The 25079-nt window shown below is 36.9% G+C and overlaps 1 protein-coding gene across 12 annotated transcripts in view; it reads right to left on the bottom strand.

Annotated features, from left to right (window-relative positions):
* ARFIP1 (ARF interacting protein 1) overlaps nucleotides 1-25079 on the bottom strand; it is a gene marked incomplete at its 5' end in the record, with an annotated part of 58279 nt that overhangs the window by 14407 nt on the left and 18793 nt on the right. For 6 of the 12 annotated variants that reach the window (XM_082315494.1, XM_082315493.1, XM_082315499.1 and 3 more), the window contains 5 exons: nucleotides 1233-1454; nucleotides 6329-6438; nucleotides 7896-7991; nucleotides 11728-11842; nucleotides 21300-21401. In XM_082315494.1, coding sequence (XP_082171620.1) covers nucleotides 1233-1454; nucleotides 6329-6438; nucleotides 7896-7991; nucleotides 11728-11842; nucleotides 21300-21401 — 645 coding nt within the window. Of the gene's footprint in view, nucleotides 1-1232; nucleotides 1455-6328; nucleotides 6439-7895; nucleotides 7992-11727; nucleotides 11843-21299; nucleotides 21402-22367; nucleotides 23088-24016; nucleotides 24326-25079 lie in introns of those variants that run through there. The other 6 variants (XM_082315498.1, XM_082315495.1, XM_082315496.1 and 3 more) reach the window with 6 other exon arrangements.

The raw sequence follows: 25079 nt of genomic DNA, 5'->3' as shown, positions 1-25079 counted from the left end.
TCGTGGAAAAAAAAAAACAAAAAACAAAAACCAAACATTCATTAAACAAGAGCATGACGCCAGATTTAATCCAAGTTTCAGAAGAAACATCCAGCTTCAGCACATACTTGATAACCATCACTAATTTCTGCCACAAACCACATGCCCATATTTGTGTCAAGAGTAAACTGATTATTAAGAACTACTTTTAGCAGATTATTTAATTTCTTAGCTGCTAGAAGTGCTCTACTTCCACAGATTTTCATCTGTCAGACTATAATATTAAAAACTGCTGTACTCCAGCGCAGGAGTCTCAAATTTTTTCAGCTAGCTATCAGTTAAGGTTCCTCTGTGCAAGCATGAACTCCACCTCCTCCCTTAAAACTCAGCGGGAATAGACAATCATGAAAAGTGAAAACACAAACGGAGGCTTTAAGTTTAATAATCACAAAGGTAATTTAGGCTGTTTTAGCAGCTATGTTTCAAGGAATCATTAAGCCCCTTAATACTGGTTTTCCAAAGGATCAGTAGCAAATTGCTTTAACTTCAGAATTACAGAACAATCAATGTAGAAGTAAGCCAGCTACTATGTTTTATACACAACATCTACCTTCTCTCTCCTTACAGCAGACAGTTTTATTATCGGCAACAAGAAGTGCCGGTGTCACATAAACTTCTAAACCAAGGAATCATAACAACCCAAATGCAGATATCTACAGATTGCCTCTCTTGCTCAGAAACTCCAAACAACATAAGAATATAGATTAGTCCTATTAGTAGCAAAATTCTGATAAAAAAAGGACTTTGAGATGAAATCTCAGTGCTTGAATATGCTACAGAAAAATAATTTACTCACATGCAATGTGCACAAGTAATGTGCCCTATTCTACTTACTCCCAGGCATATTCCCCAAAGACATCCTGTACCTGAAATGATGCAACGCTCTACAACACTTTGATTTCATTAGAAGCAAAATGAATAGTAAAATGCATTTGCTATACAAAGTTGTCAGTTCTTGAGTCCAACCATTAACTAAAGGCAAACATTTAAGAAACAATAACGAACTACAGTAACTTCAATGATTTCCTATAGTTTTAAGTTAATTACATATGCTTTTAACACAAAGAGCATATAATATATTGTTAACTACAATGTTTAGAAAAATAGCTGCTAATTACTATATACCCTGCATGAGTCAATTAGGCTTATCTTCATCTCTGCCATTTTATTTTTTAACACTATAAAAGTCTTACATGAAGTTCCAATGATTTCAAACTCAGGTCAGCAAATGCATCTCCAAGTTGCCTTTGGGTATGTACCATCTGGAAGAGTTGTGTGGACAGCGTCTGTGCCAGTTTCAAGATATTTTCGTATTTTTTTTTGTTATCTCTCAATATATCTATCTGAGCTTCTAGTTCCAGATCTACTGTTCTTGAGCCACGACCCAATTTTTCAGAGATGATCTGACGTGTACACTGGGGAAAAAAAATTTAAATTATAAAGAATCAAGTATATTCAAGACAACACAGCATACACCCATTTTCAGCTTCAAGGGACATATAATTACACACAATTCTTTCACAATCACCCCTCCCAATATAAGTTTGCACAACAAACTGAAAAAACAACACACTCTTTAGAAGTTTATCAGGACTCAGCAAGAACAGTTGGACAAGTCTCAACTCCTACTAAGATGAATATTCAAGTTAACAAATCAAGAGCATAACTAATTGTTTCTCAAGTAAAAGAACTCTTATCTCTTTTTAGGTTTGGTGAATCTCATTAAGTTAAAAGAAGCAATTTAGCCCACTGCATTATAGTCAGTTAATGGGAGTATCACTAGTTCTGCATAAAAATATCTAGTTAGTGATCTTTTGGGCTTTGCCTACCAACCACCCAATTCTACATCATCCATGTTATGTTTTCCAAAAATGTTATTTTTGGGGTTTATTTATGGAGCAGGTAAGGAGGTGGTTTTCAGCATGTTTTTTAAAGCTGACTGGGAAACTGGGAACTCCTACTGAGAAATATGTAAAACTATTAAAATGCATTTCTCATTATTTACACATAATGCTATAAAATGGAGCTGCTTGTCTGAGAAAGACTTACTATTTCTTTTCTGTCACAAGACAAATTCTTAACAGATTTGCAGTTCACTAACACAGTGAGCAGAAAACGCGCTGTTACAAGGCTGTAGACGCTTTCGCCCAGCCGATGGCTGTGACAGCTCAGGCTGCTACCACATTCCACTTATCTGTGACACCTTCTCTGCCAGAGATTTGAGCCCAGCTTGGCAGTGAGCCTCCCAAGACGCACATTTGGGTTTGCCTTGACTGAGACATAGGAGAATCCATTTGCAAAGCAGATGTGTAGCAAAGCCACGCAATTTCTTTAAGGAAAGCAGGAATTATTTACTGTTACAGTAAGTTACTTGGAGTTAATCTGTGGTCCCAAGAGGTGAAGAGAGAACCAAGCTACACATATGAAGAATTACCGCTAGAAACAGAATTACAAGGAAACGAAGTTAGTAGTCAAGGCCACAACTACTCTGAAGGGACTTAACCTAAGTGCAAAGCTGCTATTTTGTTAGGTGAAATAATGCCCAAGCCTATCTTATATCACATTCCCCAAACACATTACAGCACTGGATTTCCCAGGGTTTCCAAATTCAAGGACTTTAGTTTAATCCAGTCTTTACTTACGTCCAAAGGAGATACACATTTAACCTGATAGAACTTTTATGTCCTTTCTAAATTTAATAGGCAAACATAGGAAAGACTCAAGAACGATCAAGCAGAACGAGTCAGTCATAGCTCATAAGCTTTAGATTAGAAGGTACAGACTATTTGGGGTACTTCATTAGATTCAACCAATTAACAAGAAAGAGCACAGCTAATCTAGGAGACATTTGTCTGTCAAGAATCAGAAATTTGGGAGAGCATAACAAATCATATCAACCCAGAATATAACTTTACTACCAAAGTCTGCAACAGAAATCGCAAAATACAGCTTAACAATGAGCGTGGTCAGAGAATAAATAAGCATTTCACTAGGAACTAGTGAATTGATGGACAAAATTTGCCTATTTTCCAAAAAAGCCGAGACACACACACCCCCTGCTATGGAAATGCAAGAGAAAAATCTGAATCATGGAAGGCAACATTTTTTGGAAGCAAGAATAAATTACAAAGGAAGGAATTATTTTCAACCAAGGAGTATTTGCCTCAGAAGTTACAGCAGAACACCTAAAAAATGTCAGCAGTGACAAGTGAGGAAAAACTAGCAACTGGAAAGACTTACACTGCATACTTTGCTAAACTGAGATGTAGCTGAAGTTGAACACTGAGACTGAACAAGAATAATTGAGAAAGAAGATGCACTTATCTATTTTGATTTACCCTGGTTCTAAGCGGACTAGTACAGACACACACGTTGCTATATATTCTCACTAGCAAACAGAGAAAAATACACACATTAATTCCATTTTGCTCTATTCTAAAAGAGTATCTCTAAAGAACACTGTCCTGAATAAGACCACGCTCCTCAATAAGAAGTCACACAAGGCAAAGTTTAAGAAAAGCAACTCTCTCAAAGAAAAAAAAAAAAACACCAAAACACATTTAAGAGAAATACATTTTAAATCACATATGTTAAAAGATGAGCAGAGACGTTACTGGAGATGTCTCAGAAATAAATGTTCCACTAGTAGGCCAGTATTAAAGAGAGGCTTGTAAAAGAGGTATATTGGGGGTTTCTTTCCTCAAAGCTTAAGAAGTTGTATGAAAAACAAAAAGATAAGCTTTTTATTAAAATTGCTGAAAGTCAAGAACTCTCACAACTTTCTTGTGCCCATGTCTTTTTGCTAAACTGAAAATGCCTTTGATATCCAAAGTGGGAGGCAGGGGAAGGGGAAAGAACAGAAAACGCTCTTGCCACTAGGTTACAGAAAGAAGGGCATCTTCTTTTGATGCTAACTCATGATTACTAGGGAGAGTAAGATTGGAGAGAGTGAAGAGGGACAGTAGTTGCAAAGGCAACAGAATAATCGTATCAAGTTACAAATTATGGGAAAAAGTTAAATACAGTCTATGAAAATTCACGGTTAGGCTAGACAGAAGAGCAGCTTTAACCTCCTGTGACTTTCCAGTGGAAACAGTTTCTTAAAACAGAAACAAAAGTGGGAGATAACAAAAGTAATTGTCTCTCATTCACAAAAATGCACACAGGACAAAAAGCAACGTACTCAAAATACATGAAGGCATACTTAATCATCTCTTCACAGATGGGCATGACTTCTGAACGTATCCAATAATTTAGATTTCGCAACTCCTGATACAGACACTGTGACAGAGGAACTACTCATGTCAGATTCCTAAAGAACTTCCTAACAGCAAGTTCCACCACTAACTCCACTTGCAGATTAATGTCTGGTACACTGAGTAGCATGGCTTTCAGCTCAGAAGGGTTCAACTGCTGACTTCCCTCCACCAACCATTTACTCCAGCCCTTTATTTCTGCATCTTCTAACCTATGCTCAGTCAGCTATTACGAGATAAGGAGGAGAGTTCTTCCCACGACCTTCCTAATGGGAACCAAAGCAAGCCAGTATGTCCACAAACTGAAATACTGTCCTTAATCAAATTAAATATGCTTTTTGTATGTAGCCTACATATAAAGTGTTTTCAAATGTATGGCATCTCTAGGGACATTTGCATAATGCTCCCTCAACTCGGAAGGAATCCATAAGCTCTCTCTGAACAATCCTATTCCTCAAAAAAAGCCATACAAGAAGTCAGTATGGGACTCTAGAAAGATCATAACTGACCTATCTCCTTAGGCATATTTGGGAAACAACTTCAAGCTTATAGATTTCAAGAAAACAGATTCATTTGGTTTTCTGAAAGTGCTATTCTTTGTTTGCTATGCTATAACTGGTGGGATTTCTGGATTTCAGGAAGGGAGAGGTTTAAGCCAAGAAAGAAATCTAAAAATCCAGACTTTGCAAAGACTACTACCAAAGAAATAAAGTTCTAAACAAGGATCTGAGACCACTTTTCCCAGCATTTTTCACTAGCCCTCTGGCTTTTCCTTCACATAAGTGGGTTTGCAATCATTCCGTGATTGGGACATGAGGATTTGTTTTGTTTTCCAGATTAAGGCACCAAAAAGAGAGAATAAGGTCAAGTCCTCTCCTATTTAGTTGTGGTATAGTAGATTCAATATCAAGAGTCAATGTTTCTTAAACAGAGAACTTTAAAGAACAGCTTCAGCTGAATACCATGTATTCTGACTGGACCACAGCACGCTCCAGAAGTAGCTGACAGATTTCTGCAGTTGCTACAAAATTTAGATTACAAGAAAAGTAGAAATTCTAAAAGCCATTTAATTAGACATAAAAAAGATGCAAACTTCCGATTCTAACACAAAGAACCGCATAAGCATTTACTAGTGGGTAGAACGCCTCCATCCCTGCTTCTCATCCTCACGGGGGAGGAAGTCCTTATCTGGACTTAAGAACACTGGAGGGATTCAGATCTGCGTTTTACAAGGGAAGTTTTTTCCACAGATTCTTCTTTTCTTCATGGTTTGATGTAGATCCCACTGATGCACAACCCACCTGTCCACACCTTTGTCATTTAAGTTGCAGGAATAACAAAAAGCTATTTTTCAAAAATGGTCTTTGTTTAAAACTCCTGATAGTAACGTATTCCCTGACAATCATTCCTTATCTGATGGCTTTTTAGTGAGAGTCACTTCTGGCAAACTGATGTGCTTTAAGCACCTTTTCTTTATTCTTTTGTTATTATTTTAATTTCATCAAATCCCAAATGATCACAAAGAAGGGCCATATAAGAGTAAAACACACATGAATCGAAGCAACAATTCCAACACTAAGAAAAAACAATCAGCCAAGACAGAATAAAACCATCAGAATAGCAATTAATAAGTATGGAGCTTGTGGATGGGCCTGACTTTTTCTCATCAGCTACAATTTTTTTGTATCAGCAATCAACTCAAAGATAGCAAAAAGATTTAATTACAAGCATTAGTACTGAAATCTGTACATTCTGTATGTTGAAGGGGACATTAAAAATGGAACATCCTTTACCTTGTTAAATCAATAATACCTATGAAAGATTTTCCACTTAAAACCAGGGATTTAAAGAGGCTTACAAAGAACTTCTACACTTGGAAGAAAACTAAGCCTTCACTATGCATTCTTGCTTATGCTCACTACAACAACAGATTACTTTCATATACTAGTACAACACTTTGAAAGCTTTAGTTCAATCTAGGAGCAAACTCTTTTCTAGAATAGATACATACACACAAGTATACGTCTGCATACCTTATAAGTGTTTAGGCTCCACTTTCTCACCAGTTCCAATTTCTCCATTGCTGGATTCTTTACTTCATCTGCTAACACAACAGGTCCACTCTTGTGCTGAGCTCTGCCCCCTATGTCAGACACAAAGCAAATCTTCAAGGCCTTGGGTTTTTCATTTTAAGGGATTAAAAGCAGGTATAGAAGATTTGTGCAACTGCACATGCAAAAGCAGAGCAAGGTGACAGTAAGAAGACGAATATGCAGATTTTCAAAATCAATTCCAGAAAGAAAGAATTATTTTAAAACTGATATAAAGCATGTACATATCTCAGTATTTCATGTAGTAATAGGCTGAATAAAGCTTACCTGAATGCATGGAGTTTTACTAACCAACACTAAAACAGCTTTTGAGACATGTTTATTACTTAAGCTATGCTTTAAAATTCCAACAGTTGAACATCCTCTTGGATTTAGCCAATCTAAAAGTCTGTTTACAACCTGCAGACCATTAAATGAAAATTATCGGCATATAAAAACTGTTGTCAGAGTACAAACTAACAAATTTCAAAACAGATTTTTTTATCTTTTCCAATGCACGTCATCCTTTCCAGAAGATGTGTTCAGCCAATATTTAACTAATTTATTTCAGCTTTATTAGCTCATTGTATTAGGAATAATTAATTCTACAAACCACCAGTATAAAAACAGCAAGAAAGCCAAGATTTAAAGCAACAAATTAAAATATCTGGGGCCAATCATCACACATTAATTGCCAGTACTCAGCACTGTCAAGCTAGTACAGGATATCACGTGGATTCTAAGTTTTAATTTTGCACAAATAGTTCCTAGTGTCCTAAATAGTAAGAACTGCGTATCACTACCACTTTTTAAGCAACATTTTTATTTATTCACGTACAATTTTGACTACTCCTGCCTCTAATCCCGATTGCTGCTTGCAGTCACCTTAGCCTTGCCAGGTTATTTATGCAAATAAGAGTTTGGAAAAAAATCTATGCAGATGCCTCAAGATACTCCTTTAGCATCAAGCTCTACTATGTTCTTTACGTCTTCAAAATGCTGTGCAAACATTAAGTAATTAATCCTCTCAACACCCTTATGAGGTAACTGAATAGATTTTCTCCTTTTATATAGGAGGAAACAGACAAAGATGTTAAGTAATTTGCCCACAGGCACAAAATGAGTCAAGTGGCAAAGCCTAGTTTGGGTGTTGTGAATTCCTAATGGCCACCTCATATTCTCTTCTACTGGAATATGTGACCATTTTGGCAAAAAATGCCAAAAGTTTCAGCTTTAACCTCAATAAAAATTTTGGTTACTCCCATTTTAGCTACTGTTTGTTATTATTAATATTTGGTAATTGTTTTTTAAATTTTATAGAGCAAAAAGCAGCATACAGAAAGGAAAGCAGAGGTTACTTTGTGAACTGTTAAAAGCCAGAAATGAGAGCCACCAAAAAAACCCCTTAAGTTATATTTCCAACTAACAGTAAATCAAATTATTAGAGACATGGAGGAGTTAGTACAGTGTCAGCAGAGACAAGGGCGTTATCCATTCAGTGCTATGATACCTGTGGGAATAATTAAATCACAACCTTGTCCAGCCAGTCTGCTAGCTGCTGCACTGCTAGGAGATATAACAGATGATTTGGGTGATGCTGAGGAACCTGAAAAGGGGACATATTTAACCATGAAAATCCATCATCTTCCCTTAGAAGGCAATGTGCACTTTTACACAGATAGGGGTTTTTTTTTTTTTCAAAACAAAGAAACATTTGCTTCAGCAACACACTAAGTGGAAGCATTCACTGAAAAGTTGCTGGAATTCCTGATGGAAATGCTTTTTAAGAGGTGCAGCTGTTCATGTGAACTACTCCAAGTTTTCATGATTTAATCTTTTTCTCTAGGTCATGATGCCAAACTTTTTCGGTTTTTTTGTGAGAGTAATCAAAATACAACTGACAGCTTCATCAAGTAAAGTATATACTATCAACAGAAAAATCCATGAAAGATTGTTATATACAGCTTCCACAGCTGAAACCTCCTTTTTCAGGTCTAGGTAGATTGCACTCTGCACTGTCACTGAATGGTACTCACAGCATTAAGGGGTGAAGTAAGCTCTGAAATCTGAGCCAATTTCAGATATACTTGATTAACATCTGCTCCTAAGTCTGTGTAAACACACAGCAATAAGCTATCCTGAAGATCACACGAGCCATTAGCTGTTAAGGTGTGTAATCTCCTTCCCAAAAAGAAAGATTTTACAGCACTTGCTTGCTCTATTTAAAAAAAAAACAAAACAAACCCAACTTCAAATGACCTGCACCACGTGTGTTCTCTAAGCTGTTTCAGGATTATGCTTTTCAGAGCTTTGCAACTCTTTCATATCACATAAATGTGAAGTGGCATTCTTATGAAGTTTTCGGGATTTAAAAACCAACCAAACAAATTAGCTTTTTCTCTGTAGTCATGAGTAATCACCATATTGGGGGGGGAGCTTTTATTGCTTTTGCTGAGAAATTCTGAGACACTTCAGGGCTGACAGTGTGCTGGAGGAAAAGGAAATCAAACCTAAAGTTCAGCGGTTTCAACAAAATTTAGTTATCAGTAACACCAAAAATATCACTCAAAGTAACTGAATCAACAATCAGCTTTTGCCTTTTTAACATACTATAGAGCGCTACTAACATGGGGTACAATTAATCCAATGATTTGGATCCTACTGCACAGAAAAGATGTGTTAGAAAGACAGCTCACTTGCTGTGTCCTTCTGTGGCGATACATTGCGTAAGAGCTGCAACTGGATTCACCCAGGCATAAAAGTTTGACTGCAAGATCCTGCTAAAGGCCTAAAGACTGAATCACTTGAGCAAGCAAGCTAAGACAAGCAGTTTAAAAAATCCTTATCATTTGACAGACTATTAATGCAGCCTTATGCATGCTTCATCATTCAACATTCCCCAAATCCTAAAAGCCCTTCCCCTCCAGTATTGTCTGCTTTGGGTGTCCTTATTAGGGCTTCATTTTTCAATGCAAACAGAAAATAGAATTTTTAGAAATAGAGCAATCATTCTACTTTTGTAGAATTTTTGTTTTATAAGAAGCCTTAGTTTCTACCACTTCTCTCTCTGTCTCTCTCTGATTTGGTTAGAGCATTAGGAAAAATCTGAAGAAAATATCCTTGGAGGAGAACTGTGATATCTAAAGCGTTAAAAGTTACGCACCCAAAGCTCATCATTTGTGTACATAACTTACTACAGAACATTTGGATTTCAAACATATCAGTGTAGCCCGACACACATCTTAGTTTTTTCCTTACAGGCTAATGCAGTTAACAGCTGCAACAGTTATCCTGCAAATAGAATACAAAAAGGCAAGAATGGTGAGCAGTTTTCCATCTGCCCAGTTTTTAGCTAGATATTTTACTAACCTCAAAGACTTAAAGAAACCACAGCATTCACTTTGTAATATATGTAAAGTACAGCATGTAAATCACTGTTTTCATAAGCACAACATTTTACCAAGCAGGAAATGAAGCAAAATGTAAATTAAATCTATGACTACAAAGAGACTTTATTTTCACAGCTGCTCATTTAAGATCATTTCAAACCTTTCAAATTCAGAAATCGTTGAAGCTACACAATTCATTAAAATACCACTTTCACATACTATATCGTGGCACTCTATTGTTTTTAGACAGATGGGAAACACTGACATTACTGGCTTGTTTATCACTTTGTATTTCTCATTGTTTAATAGAATCATAGAATCATCAAGGTTGGAAAAGACCTCTGAGATCATCAAGCCCAACCTGTTAACCTAACTGCCTGGTCCACCTCTAAACCATGTCCCTAAGCACCGCATCCACACGTTTTTTGAATACTTCCAGGGACTGTGATTGCACCACTTCCCTGGGCAGTCTGTTCCAATGCCTAACCACTCCCTTTGTGAAGAAATTTTCCCTAATATCTAATCTAAATCTCCCCTGGCACAACTTGAGGCCATTTCTTCTTGTCCTGTTGCTTGTTACTTGGGAGAAGAGACCGACCCCCACCTCCCTACAGCCTCCTTTCAGGTAGTTGCAGAGAGCAATAAGGTCTCCCCTCAGCCTCCTCTTCTCCAAACTAAACAACCCCAGCTCCCTCAGCCGCTCCTCATAGGACTTGTGCTCTAGACCCTTCACCAGCTTCCTTGCCCTTCTTTGGACGCACTCCAGCACCTCAATGTCCTTCCTGTAGTGAGGGGCACAACGCTGAACACAGTACTCGAGGTGCGGCCTCACCAGTGCCAAGTACAGGGGCACTATCACCTCCCTGGTCCTGCTGGCCACACTGTTCCTGATACAAGCCAGGATGCCATTGGGCTTCTTGGCCACCTGAGCACACTGCTGGCTCATGTTCAGGCAGCTGTCAACCAACACCCCAGGTCCTTTTCCACCAGACAGCTCTCCAGCCACTCCCCCCTTAGCCTGTAGCGTTGCATTGGGTTGTTGTGACCGAAGTGCAGGACCCAGCACTGAGCCTTGTTGAACCTCATACAGCTGGCCTCGGCCCAGCGATCCAGCCTGTCCAGGTCCCTCTGTAGGGCCTTCCTACCTTCAGGCAGATCAACACTCCCACCCAACTTGGTGTCATCTGCAAACTTACTCAGGGTGCACTCAATCCCCTTGTCCAGATCATCAATGAAGATATTGAACAGGACCGGCCCCAATACTGAGCCCTGGGGAACAGCACTTGGGACCAGTCACCAAACATACATTAATACTTCCATAGCTAATTAAATATTAATTAACTAAAATCCTTCTGCTGTAAACATCCACAACTCTGTGCTGAGAAAATATGAGAACAGAGACTTTTTCATTAGGTAGTGCCTGGAAAAAGAGACCCAAAGCATTATCACTCCTAACAACAATACATTAAAGTAATATATGCACTATAACAAAAAAAAAAAAAGAGGAGAGACAAGTCTCAGGGGCAACAAAGAATGCCACTCATTAATCTGCTCCAGATAAGTGAACTGTGTATCAAGAAATAAATAACCCTCCAGTTATGTTTCAAATCAGAACAATGCCTGCAACATTTAAAGAAAACTTCAGTGCAATGTAAAATTCTTCAGTCTGACACCATTTCAAGGTGCTCAAGGACCTCACTTCCTGTAAATGCAGACCAATTTAACACTAAGTAGCTTCCACTAGTCCCTTGACAGATACTACACGTGTAGCGTATATTCTCTATTTTAACAACCCAGCTACCAGAGAAGATAAACAGGTTGTCACTAATGCACATCTCAGTGTGTACATATACACCAAAATGCTCAAAGCAGCTACAGAACATTGCATTCCTGACCATATGAAAATATACCTAAAGATTTTAAATTGAGAAATAAAGACAGGAAAGTAGTTACCTTTACCTGGAAATGGTCCTGCCTCAATGACTCCCTCTTTGGTGCTGTCAAAGCCATGAGATGTTATTTTGGTTTCAGAAAGTCCAAGTCCAACTGGTAACGAACGTTTCAAGTCCTTGAAAATATTTGAATAAAAATGGACAGTTAATGTTTAAACAAAGATAAAAGTGACTCAGAAGTATTACAATGCAAATTCAGCAGCTCTCAGACAGGCAATTCTGCCTTTAGCCTGGAGTGTCTTCGCTGGTGTCACAGCATTCTACTGCGATGCACATATAAAACATAAATGAATGAGAAACACTGGAAGTATAGCCTCTGTAGTTATTCTAGAAACTTTTTTTATATTGATGAACAACTAGAATGCCATCTCTTAGAGCAGCGGTTATCAAAACGTTGCCCGCAACATCATGTTATGTAGTCTGAAGCTGGTCCAAACAACCATATCAGCTCAATAATGTTTCCAGTTAAAAACTGACAGGGGTACAGAATGATCTAAGACTAAGAGCAGACAACATTTTGCAAACCAAAAGTGTGGAAGCAACCATCATAACATTAAAGATAAAAAAATATTTCACTAAGCAAGAAATAACTCTAAATTCACAGAATCCTTAACTTCCACAAATAGCACATGAAATCTCTAATATTTGACATGGGAGAAACATCCAGAAAGGCATCACCTCAACAGCTTCCTTCTGAGCACCTACTCTACATCAAAAGCATGCATAGCACCAAGTTGCCGTTTACTTCTGTTTGCTTTTGAAACTCATTGATTTAAAATGGCCTGAGATCACCTTGTTTAACTTCTGAGAGCTAGATTAACTACGACAACCAACTTCCAGGCAACTGAAGTCTTCACAGAAACCCAATGCAACCCTGTTACTGAACTATGAATTCATAGACCATGATTCACATTCCATCCTACTCTCCATTTTTGCTGCCTTACCCATCTCTACAAATAGCTCCCAAAGGTTTCGTGGACTATATTTCCAGCCATCTGACTGAAGTTTAAGCCTCCAGTGTTATGGAATATACTTAGTGCTTTAAAAAAAGTTCAGGTATTCAAAGCAATTTAAAACCACTAATTTGTAAAAGTAAAAAGTAAGTGAAAAGCTACTCTGGAAGTGAAAGCAAAAAGGTAAAAGACACTTATAAAAAATTAAGCATCAAGAAATTGGAAAACTGGCAGTTTCTGGAGTCAGGTACTCTTTTGCATCCCCTCTGCCTCCATACAGAGGCAAAAAAGATGAAAAAGTACAGAGAAGTAATAGTGAAAAGTACAGAGAAAAACTATATGTAGCTTTAAGATGTGAGTGCCTGGACATGTGCAGTAACTATTTATGATATATGCAATGCTTCTAATTACAAAGAAAACACAACCTTTAAAATCCAATCCATGTTTGACATATTACTGTAGTCGCTCGATCCACAAACCAGAAGCAAGGTACTGCATAAGGATGATACTGCCTAGAGGCTCAGACTGCCAAGAAGTGGCTTTGGATCACGTCCCCACAGATTTAGTTAGCTGTCTTTAGTTTAAGACAAACTCCTGGGAGGAGGAAAAAAGGAAGAGCTACAAACACGTGAATTCCAGCAGAACAGAAATCTTGTTGACATCGAAAACCCAGGATGTTACTGCAATCAGAGTAACTAATTCCTATAGCCATACTTTCACTCACATGAACTCACTATTTAATAATAGACTATGCTATATTTGTGTATCTGAAGCATTATAGCAAAAAAAAAAACAACCACAGCACGAACAACAAATAGTAGTCACACGCAGAACCTGATCTCAAAATTAAGCATATCGCAACATTGGATACATACTGTTTTCAGTCTTCACAACTGACTTAACACTGGTGCGTCCATTTAAGTACTCTCAGTTGGTGGTATGATGCTGGAAAACCTTTGCTTCAACTTAGTTTAGCTAAGAGACAGAGTCCATTTAACTAAAAATGTAGCAAGTCACTAGGAGCTGAAAAAGCTGAGACTTGAAAAAGGATAACCGATTGCAGAGGAGAAGGTGCACTGATTTAACAAAAAGGACATAGCATCAGTTTTCTTTTCCTGAAGGCACCTTGGCACGTCATATAGTTTTCAGAAATATCTAAATCTGTAGCCAAAGAAACGTAGACAGCTAACCTGCTTAAGCATGTTTGCAATAGGAATCTAAGCAATCATCCGTATTTATGGTTAAAATGCAGAACATCTGCTTCGTAAAGACAAAAGTTTAGACATAAACTTTAGCAATTGTACTACTTCTGTACATTCAACTTAACTCTAATTTGAAGCTCAACATAGGCTGAACAAACTACGAAGTTAAATAAATCAGAATATTACAACACATCCTTCTCTTACATAAGAACCTGATATTCGGATCATGAAAATTTTTAAGATCTACAATGGTGTATATATACACATCAGGGTTTTTTTACATAAATATATATACATATGTATGTATATGTACAGAAACACATATTTGTTCAAAGAGATCCACACTTTTTTCATTGGCAAAAAGGCAAAGTTCAGTGTAAAGAACTGCATTCAAACCTGTTTTTAAACACCTATATTAACCAGTTGAAATACACCCTGCTGAAGAAAGATATCCTTGCATATGAATTTAAAGAAAGATTTACCATTTGTTGATTTATACACAAGCAGATTTGTCATCAAAAAGTCAGTGATCATCAACACACTACCTTTTTGTTGTTTATAAACATGCAAGTTACTGTGCAGTGGAGACATGCTTCTGCATGTAAACTTCAATTTTTAACATCATTCTTGCAACTGATTGTGCTTGCTTTTTTTTTTTTTTCCACAAGCACAGATAAACAAAAAAGCTACCTGAAAAATCCATAATCATTCTGACAAAGCAATTTATCCCTTCAATAACTGACAAAGAAGGATAATTTAGAAACAGCCTTAGAGTAAGAAAAGACGTGCACAAAGCTTCACATTTAAGAGAAGGTATGACAGTACTTAAGGAGATTTTAGAGTGGTAAGAAGGCAATGTAAATAGCTTTTTTTTTTGTTCCCACCAAATATAGTTCTGCTGTTACAACATGGGAAGCGAGGACAGATTCCCCTACTACAATAAAGTGATTCTATTTTGACTACATATTGCTCTTCTAGCTAAAAGGATGATTTTCATGATCATAAGATCTGCTTTCAAACTCATAAGTGATTTCCCCCCTTCTTTGTAAAAGGGAAATCAAGTCTTTAGAATTAATCAATATTTGTTGATACATTTCAAAACCATAAATCCGTCAAGGGATCAACATCACAAAACCAAAAAGATGCTTCATTCATAATTTTCAATTGTATGAGGCTGAAAGCCATTGCATATTTATGCAATTGTCATCTAGCAGAAGTATTTTAATATTGTAACTTCACTGAGACCCAGAGCTAGAGGTACAAAACCCCTACAACTCAGAAGATTCCCAGGAAGTCAGAAGGCTGGATTACCTATCCCATTCTCAGCCATTTAGCACGCTAAAGGCTCAAAGAAGCAAAAGCATGAAATATAGGTACGCAGAACAGTTGCACTAGTTTAATTTGGTCTATTCAAGACAGTGCAAATGTATATTGTATAGAGCATTTAAACCACTTTAACCCTTTGTTAAAATCCCATTTCAATTAGTTCAAATCACCATATTAAACTAAACGTATTTTAGTAAGGTTAGCCTAATTTACGCGACTCTAACAGGGATATTCATCAGTTTATTATACAGATCATCTAGATGAACCAGTATGAATTTTTGACATATCAATCCTGTTGAGACAGCAGACACAGCAAAGAAGTCACTCAGAATTCATGTTCATGAAGGAATGTTGGCTGAATTACAAGACTATTTCCAAAAAGATACTTCCCATTCATGCTCCCTATAATAATCTAAAATGAAGAGGAGAAAAATACCAGAACTGTATTGTTTCTCTACCAGCGGAGGCTCGCTCAGCAGAAACAAACTTAGTGGAAGCTTAGTAGAGCCCAGTGGAAGCTCGCCTAGTGGAAGCAGTAGAAACTAACTTAGCAGAAGTTTAGCAGAGCTTAGTGGAAGCTCACCTAGTGGAAGCTTAGTCAAAACTTACTTACTTGAAACTTAGTAGAAACTAAGAAGCAAGTAAGCAAACAACATTGTATTAATTTCTTAGTTATGCCAGTCCGTTATTAATGCATGACTAAGCATTATCTTTTGCTTAGTACCAACACTAAGTTTAAAAGATACAGTTTTACTTGCCTTTACTACCCTGAATAAAGGTATTTTAAAAACCCCACATCACTAGCTAGTTCAAGGAGTCCATTAAGTGGAGCACTAAACTGGGATCAATCATATGCTCATTTCTTTTTTAATGGATGGCATTATAATAAAACTAATCAAGTTACCTTTAGGAAAAATTTGCAACACATCTTATTTTAAAGTTCACAGTTTAAAGTTTTACAAGATTACAAGTCCCATGAAACAAAATGTTATGTAGACAGACATAACATCTATCCAGTAAGACAACTGGCTCTGAACTTTAACTTCTTACATCAGTTCATGTGCAAGTGGAGCTCCTTGTATGTATTCAGCATTTTCTTCTTCTCTTTGCCCTATTATATCACTCAGCTCCTATTTTCCACTAGATTCTCATATCAATATAAATTCAAGCATAAAAATAAATGGAAGGAGAGCTGAAGGCTTTAATCTATGCTGAAGCAGCAAGCAACATGGACTGACACATTTCTTCTATTCTGCAATAAATTGCTCTTCACTAAGGAGACCCTTTCTTCTACTACATCCTTTTTAATTTACCTATGTCTTACTACAATCCAGTTTTAAATTAGTCTCCCTTCTACTCTCATCATTAACATTCGTATTTTTGGTTTTTAAGACTGTATGAAGCAGACCACTTGGCAACAAAAAGAAAGACTGGTCTTTGTTTCATCTCCTAAAAACAGTTTTCTAGAACTGACACACAGAAATATATTTTAAATCAGTCTACCTTAATTAAAATATAATTGCCCAAAGTAAAATCTAACTATGCCAGTCAACATAGCAAAACCTAAGAGATGAACTCAGATGTTTCTGGTAGAGTGACAAGGCTGGCGTTTTTTTCAGAAGCCAAAAGATAAAAAAGAACTGACCTTATCTATTTGTGCAGTCTGGCAATAAAATCACAGAACAAGATACTGAACACATGCACTCAGATTCATCAGATCCCAGAGCTTATTTCATAATTCTAATAAGATAAATTGAAGACTCACAACAACATTAATTTATCTTTTGCAGCTTAAACTTTATTACTGGTATTATATACGTGTTTAATAATGGTTTTGTCCCTGTAAGACTACAAGAAGAGCCAGGAGAAGAGAGTCTATGCTGAAAATGAAAGGAAACAATGGAACAATTTCAGAGACTCAGACCGATAAGAACTTCATATAGATTTTGCACAATAGTTTAAACATAACAAATAGTTTACATCTGTCTGAATACCTTTACAGGCAGACCAAACATTTTTTTTTTTTATTAATTTAACTTATTCCTATGCAGCTTTCACACTATATGGCATGGTATTGAATTAGGAATAATATACTTCCTCACTCCTTCCCACAGTCCTCAGCTCCCAATCCCCTCAGTGACACTAAAAGACCACTATTCTAATCACGTAATTATAATACCAGGGAAGCAAAACGGTGTTCTAGAAGTCAGGGATAAGTGAAATAAACCAGTGAAGAATATAAGCCAGCAAGGCTTTTTTTTTTTTTGTTGTTGAGTTTTCTTGTACAACATAGTAAGAAAAACATGTTTGACTAGGAAATACTGAAGTCCTTTGTTATTAAGACAGACTAACAAACGTCGGCAAATGGTTCTACACACCAAGTCTTTAAAGCTTAAGTGAGTTCCAACAGAGGCTGGAGAGCTGAAAAAGACTGGGTCAAGCTTCTTCGTAATGAAAGGACATCAGACATTTCATCCCATGACAACTGAAGCTACAGGCTTTTTTAGTTAAAAAAAAAAGTTTCCATCCATCATACGGGCAGGACAAAACTTGTCAGAATTCCACAGGCATCTCTTATTATCACTAACAAGACAGAATTAGAGTGCAGCAGCATATTTCTGAATGAGACTTTACAGTTAGGCAAACACTTATTTAAGCTACCTTATAAGTATGCTTTTGATTCTTTTTCTTAAACATAAGGAACCAAGATGATGCATCAAGTAGTGCTATATCACATTCCCACAAGACTGGAACTAATATGCTTCCTTCTGAAATGACATTACGGCAAGCTGCGCTGTCTGATGTTCTGCACAACTAATGGCATTTTCCTTCAAAGGAGGAGCAACCCTACTTGTCATTTCCAGGTAAATATATTTGCACTGTATTGCCTTGCAAAATGAAATACTTCTCATGCTTAAGTACATATAAATACTGCATGTGGTGGAAAATTAATGTGCATTTTCATGCCCGAGCAGCTTATGGATGAGGTCTGATGGAAGTGCTAAATAGAACGCGAGTCTAGAGGAAAGTTTAGTTTTGTAATTAAAGAACCCTGAAGAAAAGGTTGTACAACTACCTCTTTACTCAGTCTACCAAAAACATACAATCAAAGCTGCTCAAGTGTTTGTCGCAAAATAGCTGTAGAAGACCAAATAAAAAATACAGGACAAATGATGTTTTATTGTTTACATCTGAATTGTACAACATCTAGATGAATAGCTCCCTGATCATAACGATAAGAAAACAAGAAACTAAAATAACCTTGTTCCCCAGCTTCCCAAGAAGGTGTAATTGAAATCAGTATATTGGAGTTTGAGTGCTCTGAACTCTACTGTGGTCACATACTCTTACCGAGCACTGTGGTTAACAGTACAACTTAAAAGTGGTACTGGCTTCTTGCCCCCTTCTTAAGCGACCTCCTAAAAATCAGTACTTGGCTTGTCATTTCCATAAGTCGATAGGAAAAAAGACCCCCAAAAACTTGGCACAGAAATTTTGTGGTGCAATGCATATTGCTTTAGGTTAAAACAAAAAAATTACTTGGCAAGGAAAAAAAGAGAAAGCATAGCATTAAGCATTAGAAATAACAAACACAAAGCAAGATGAATAGATGCTAAATATTAGAATTTGAGACTAACAGATTAGTAAACAGACCTAGATGTTAATTCCAAGAAGTTTGTTTTCTTTTTTTTTGTTTATAAGAAGCCTCGATTATCACATATTCTGTGAGTTTAGGTCACACATGCAGGTGTTAACTTGTACAAAACAGTTCAAAAAAAATATTTGAAGTGCCCTTCATTGATCTCAGAATAAGCATTGTGAAAATAATTGCAGCAGCAAACGCAACTATACTTGCATAGTATAAATTTTCTGCAACTCCAAGCCAAATATTTGACCCATTTTTGTGGAAGCTTCAAAATACAGTTAACTCCAAGCCAGCAAAATAATTAGCATGCCAGCAAAAACCTACTTCAACTTTTATACATGGCCATAAACAAACTATCTTAACATTTCAACTTCCCATAGAAAATGGTGATTATATTTTGACTGAACAAGGGCTCTGACCCAGTCAATAAGTGTGTAAGTTCCATTTATTGTATATAAAAAATAAGGATTGTATGCACTGCACTGAAGAAGCAATTATTACATAAGGAAAAGATAACTTAGCAGTCAAGTCACAGCAGCATCAATGTCATCAGGTTTAAAAATAGTAAATCTGTTTCACTACTTCCAGGTGAATCGAAATTCATTACCACTTCAAGGTGTATTTTTGTTGCCCCCCCTAAAAACAGGTACATCTTTATCAAAATTTAGTTTTAACTTTATTTCATTAAATATCGTCCTAATTTTTACGTTATGTTACTGGCAGATCTTAGTTGAACAACAAATCTTAAGAAATATAAGCCTTCCCTCATTGCAGTGCTAGTCATAAAAAAAATAATCATGGCCCATTCAGCAGAAGTAGAAAAAATGCCCAGTAATAAGTGCAGTATTTTTTAATAAGAGCTCTAATATGGATGCATTTCCATCTCATGAAGTTTTACACTTTTTTTACAGCCATGCTCACTATATAGCTACCTTGCAATCATAGTCAAATAGTCTCAGATGTCGTTTTCAGGATTTTTTTTTTTTTAAATATTTTTAAATATGTATTTTTACATATTTAAACATTTTTATTTATAATGATAATATAATAAATACATGTTTAAAACTATACTTTTAATATATATATTTAAATGCTTGCTTTCTTGTTTTATGAATAAAATTTCTGGATTAAAAATCAGTATGCATCCTCAAGGCTCAGAGTCAATAATTCGAAACGTATACACTTGGTTGTGCATTACAGAGCACCCAAAACTTTACACTATTTAACATTCAGAAAAAAATTGCCACTACTAATATACCTTTCATACAAAAAAGTTATTGCAATGTATCTGCTTTGGTTTTTTAGTCAACTTTAACAATAATTTATCAGCTTTGAAGGAGTTTTTCCATTAAAGCTAAAACCAGAAGACAAAATTAGGCAGATGTTTATTTTACCAATATTGCGGGTGTATATGTAATTTGTTTTCAAACTTATAAAGGTTCCCCCCTCTAATCAGCATTTTAGTAGGACAGAATAAAATATTGAAGTTCTGCTCAGTATTTCTTTTAGAAATAATCCTGCACTGCAAGTCAGCATGGGACTATTAAAGCTTAGAGATTTCCTTAAAATTTAAGTCTCAACATATATCAAATAAATGTGGATAATTAACTAGTCTTCATATTTCCAACTGAAAAGCAAAATAAAAATAAAACTAAAGAAAACCAACCCCAAATTCCATAAACTATACCATGGCACCCTCTGCTGGACAGCCAACTGTTTATATAGTTGAACAAATAAGAACAACTAAAAGTAAAATACATCAAGGTTTAGGAAAAGAACTCAAAATTGCACACAGATGATTATGGAAGTATAACTTGTTTTCAACATACAACAAATAAGATGGTTTCTGATACATCTCATCTATACAGCATACAGCAATACAGTGGTAATTTTTCAGTTTCAACACAAGAAAAGTTACTTCTCTCCTGTTCACAACTTCAAATCAAAACATGACTATTTTAGGCATGTTGCTTCCAAACTTAATACCCCTTAGAAATAGCTTGCCTCAAACAATTTGATACTTCTTCATAAAAAGTTTAGCATTTGGTAGCCTGAATTCACAGGACTTCTCAAGTCTCATATTTTAAAAGTGCTTGTTGTCTTGTTTTATGAATAAAATTGTCAGATTAAAGATCAGTATCCTCAAGGATCCGAGACAAGAATGCAGAAGCATAAACACTTGATTGTGCATTACAGAGCATCCAATTCTTTACACTATTTCATGCTCAGAAATACTTGCCACTACTAACATGCCTTTTATACAAAAAAAAGGTTATTGCAATGTGCAATCACATTATGTCAACTTTAATAATAACTTATGAGCTTCAAAGGAGTTTCTCCATTAAAGCTGTAGAAAACTATGTCAAGTGAAGCCTGCCAGGCATTGTATTGCAACTTCAGTATTTCTGATAATGGTACCTCATTAGACAGCAAGGAAAAGTCTTACCCTGTTAAAGCTGTGCTCGTGAGAATCTTCCAGCTGTCCATTGCTAGTCACAGGAATTTCTGCCGCTGAATTTTTGGGAGACTCTTGAGCCATTGCACCTTCCTATAGTATAAGAAGAAACAGGTTAGCATTTGCTTAGATTTCCAATGAGTGCTTTATATGAAAATATTTGATGTATAGGTTTCACAAGAGTTGATTTTATTTCAAACTCCTGTCGGTAATATTCTGATATACTAGGTCTGTATACATTCATTTAATCACATACCTAAATCACATTAATATGCTAGCACAGCTCAGACAGAAGTAATTTAAAGCTTTGAGATCTAAGAGAACGGAAACACTAAAATTTAACCCATTGATATGGGGGCTGGGGGGTGCCAGACACAAATGAGACATGTGGGGCCAGACAAATATTTTCTATGCACACTTGATGCTTACCGTAGTTTATGTATCTCAGACTACAACAAAGGGTGAGCTTGGCTAAAAAAAAAAAAAAAAAAAACCAAAAAAAAACCAAACCACCAAAAAAACCTGTACTAGCTAATGATAAGCAAGAAATATTAGAGAAGTGCAATGAGTTTAATCATGTGTTACAAATAGGAAAGCAATGATTCCAAACTTTAAATTCATTTAACTTGCTTCTTTATCATAATGTAGTGCCATCTTCTGACTAAACTGTTGGTATGCAACTCTCATTCAGTCAACAGCAGTAAATCTAAAGTGAAATACAGAAACAAGAACTTAAAAGCAGCAATGCAGTTCAAGAATCAAAGTTAGTTTCAAAATGCAGCTGCGTTATGAACAGTAGCAGCAGGTGTGAAACCACTGCTTCCAAGAATGACCAAAGGTATAACGTAGACGAGACATTCCCAGAAGAAAAGCACACTGTTTACAAGCACCTGAAGAGGGAATGGCACCCTAACACTCTCCAAAACTAAGAGAAACTGAAAATTTCGGCCCTCTCAAAAAGCTACCCCTAACTCTGCAAGACAGCTTCGTTAGTCAACCAAAGTGTAAACAGTAGAAAAATCAACACACAACCGAAGCAGTGTTTGTTCAATTACTTACATAAAAGTTGTCAGAAGTCTTCAAACCAGCCCATGCACCTGTGCAAGACTGGCAAGACATGGTACACCATCAACGGGTACTTGAGAATAGGTGCTTTCTTCCCTTAAAGCTCCTAAATCATCAAACTGAACCAGCATTTTTCAGTCACGGGGTCAGGAAGAGGCCCAGGCTGAAGTATTAGCAGCTTCTCCAACCACACGTGAAGCTTTTACAGAATACCCACGTAACACAGACATTTTACTGGTACTTACTCAGGGTCACCTGCACCATTCTTAATTGGCAACATCTCCTGTTATACCCCACTGCTAATATTCCCCCCACTTTCACCTGTCACCACTTCACTTATATGAGTAAGCTTGATTTCCTTAGTAAGCTTTGAGGCCTCCCAAGCTTTTTTTTTTTTTCTAACTAGTCACTGTCTGTGGGCTCTAATAAACATGCTCCTCTAACTCCCGATCGCTTTCAAAGCTATGTTACCATAACTTCTTCCAAAGACTGTAAATTACTGAGAATTCACCTCTGTTGCTCTTTTGAAGCAGAGCTCACTAGCCAAACTTTATTTGGTATCTACAAAATCTGATTTACATTTCTCAAAGTATAACAAGCTGCTTCAATTACCAGCATAAAACACCACCATCACACAAAAAAAAAAAAAAAAAAAAAGGCAAAGAGACCGAAGTCCATCAAGTTCTGAGTACATGCTGCCTTTTACCCATACGGAGAAGAGAAAGAAAAAAGCCAAGGCCAAGCCACTCTAAGAACCATACATATGAACTACAATCTGGGGATGCACACCCATAAAATACCATCTGAGGTGATGCATTTTCCCCTTTTGAGGATCAAGACTTTCTCTACCACTAACTTACTTAGCAAAACTGCATTGAAAGCTACTCTTTCAAAAGTAGTGCTTTATGAAACACTGCCCTAAAATGAGAAGCTAAACATTTAGGCACAGCTTTTGAAAAAATTGTAAATATACAGAGAACAGATTTCAAATTATTTAAGAAAAAGTGACTTTATAAGACCAAATGTTCTAGACATAAGATGTCGTTTATAAGATCAAATGTTCTAGTTGCCTGCCATATTAGATTTTAATTAAGGAAATCTGTCCAATAGCTCAAGCTTCCTAAGCTTGCTCTGAATCTCACATCTGCTTAAACTCCAAGACTGCTAGGAACTATACTTCTACTTGACACAGTGAAGTCAGGTATTTTTCAAAATGCTTGGTCTGTCACAGCTACCTGCACAATATTGAAACATTAGCATAGGCTAACGTAGCTATTTTTGTTCTTCTTTCTGCAAAAGGTCAGAAAACACAGTGTCAAGGGGAAGTCCTGTACTGTCAGGGGATACACTTCATTTGGTAGGGATCAGAAACAAAATTGTATCTCCAAATTTAAAGGCAAAACAAATACTTGGCTTGGGTGCTTTTCATCAGGAATTTCAAATCATTTTGCTAATATTGTACACTCATATATATTTTTGCATTTATTCAGAGATAGGCATGCTTATGCACACGCATACGTGTCTCTAATACATATATTAGAAAACAAAAAATCATCAGCTTCTCCGGACAACGTACGAAATCTAAAAAGGCCTAGAAGCAATTCACAGGGTTTTTTAGGTGTTTCTACTTGAGGCAAACCTACCTATCAACTTCAGAGAACGCAAATAATTACTTGCTAACTTCAGTTTCCTGTTATGTCTGAAGTAAAACACCATCTTCCATTGCTGAAAGGAGGACATCTCACTACTCCCCTTTTCCAGTCCCTGTGAGCCAGGCACTGTCCCATCTCCCAGGCACAACACAGGCCTGCCGCTCCCCCGACTGCACAGGAAAAGACTCAGCTCGGGAGCCTGACAACAGCCCTCTTCACCAGGTTAATTTCCCGCAGTTTCAGTGACTTGAATGAGTTTGCGATGAGGTCAGACAAGCACCAAAGACATGAAGTGGGCAGCTGAAAAAGGGAAGTGGGATAAACTGCTAACATGAAATCACCACCTGCATTTTAGTCAGCAGTCTAAGCTAGCACTGCTGCCAAGAACAAGTCCTTGCCCCCCCCCCTTTTTTTTCCCCCCCTTTACCCCAACTCTTCCCCCCATCAGCTTCCCCCATTTCCCCCTTTACCCCTACCTCTTCCCCTCATCAGCTTCCCCCATTGCCCCACCTCTTCCCTGGGCCAGAACAAGGTATTTATACAGCAAACAAGATTGCGGAAACACGGCAGGTTAAAAGAAGGTGACCTATGCCCAAAGAGGGGATCGGTAATTTTTCCACTCAAATCAGTTCTCCAAAACAGTGCATCACATAGCTCCAACACCTGCACCTACAAAACAGAGCAGGTAATAATGCAATAAAACTCTACTAAGAATGAAGGACTGCTCTCGGCCACAGCACCAGCTTACTTCAGCAGTGCACTATATCAAAATACTTTAAGCGTAGACCATTGCCAAAACCAGTGGCCAGTTCTCTCTACCTCTGGATGCATGTTCCTGCAACCTCACACAACCTTGGTAAGCTTACTGATCTGGGAGAAAACTGAACCACCAAATCACAACAGTATTTCTGTTAGAACAGTGAGTATGACTGCTGAACGAAGTGTCCCTTTGGCAGGCATGGCCCACAGCTGATTTAAACTAAACATATAAAGAAACTGCATCCTCAGAAGAAAATTTATCATATGCAGGAAGAGTCTAAAGTAAATATAAAGA

This window comes from Platalea leucorodia, assembly GCF_965183815.1.
Source record: "Platalea leucorodia genome assembly, chromosome: 6".
NCBI classification, from domain to species: Eukaryota; Metazoa; Chordata; class Aves; order Pelecaniformes; family Threskiornithidae; genus Platalea; species Platalea leucorodia.
Note: the sequence above shows the minus strand (reverse complement) of the source record. Positions and strands in the feature narration are given on the sequence as shown.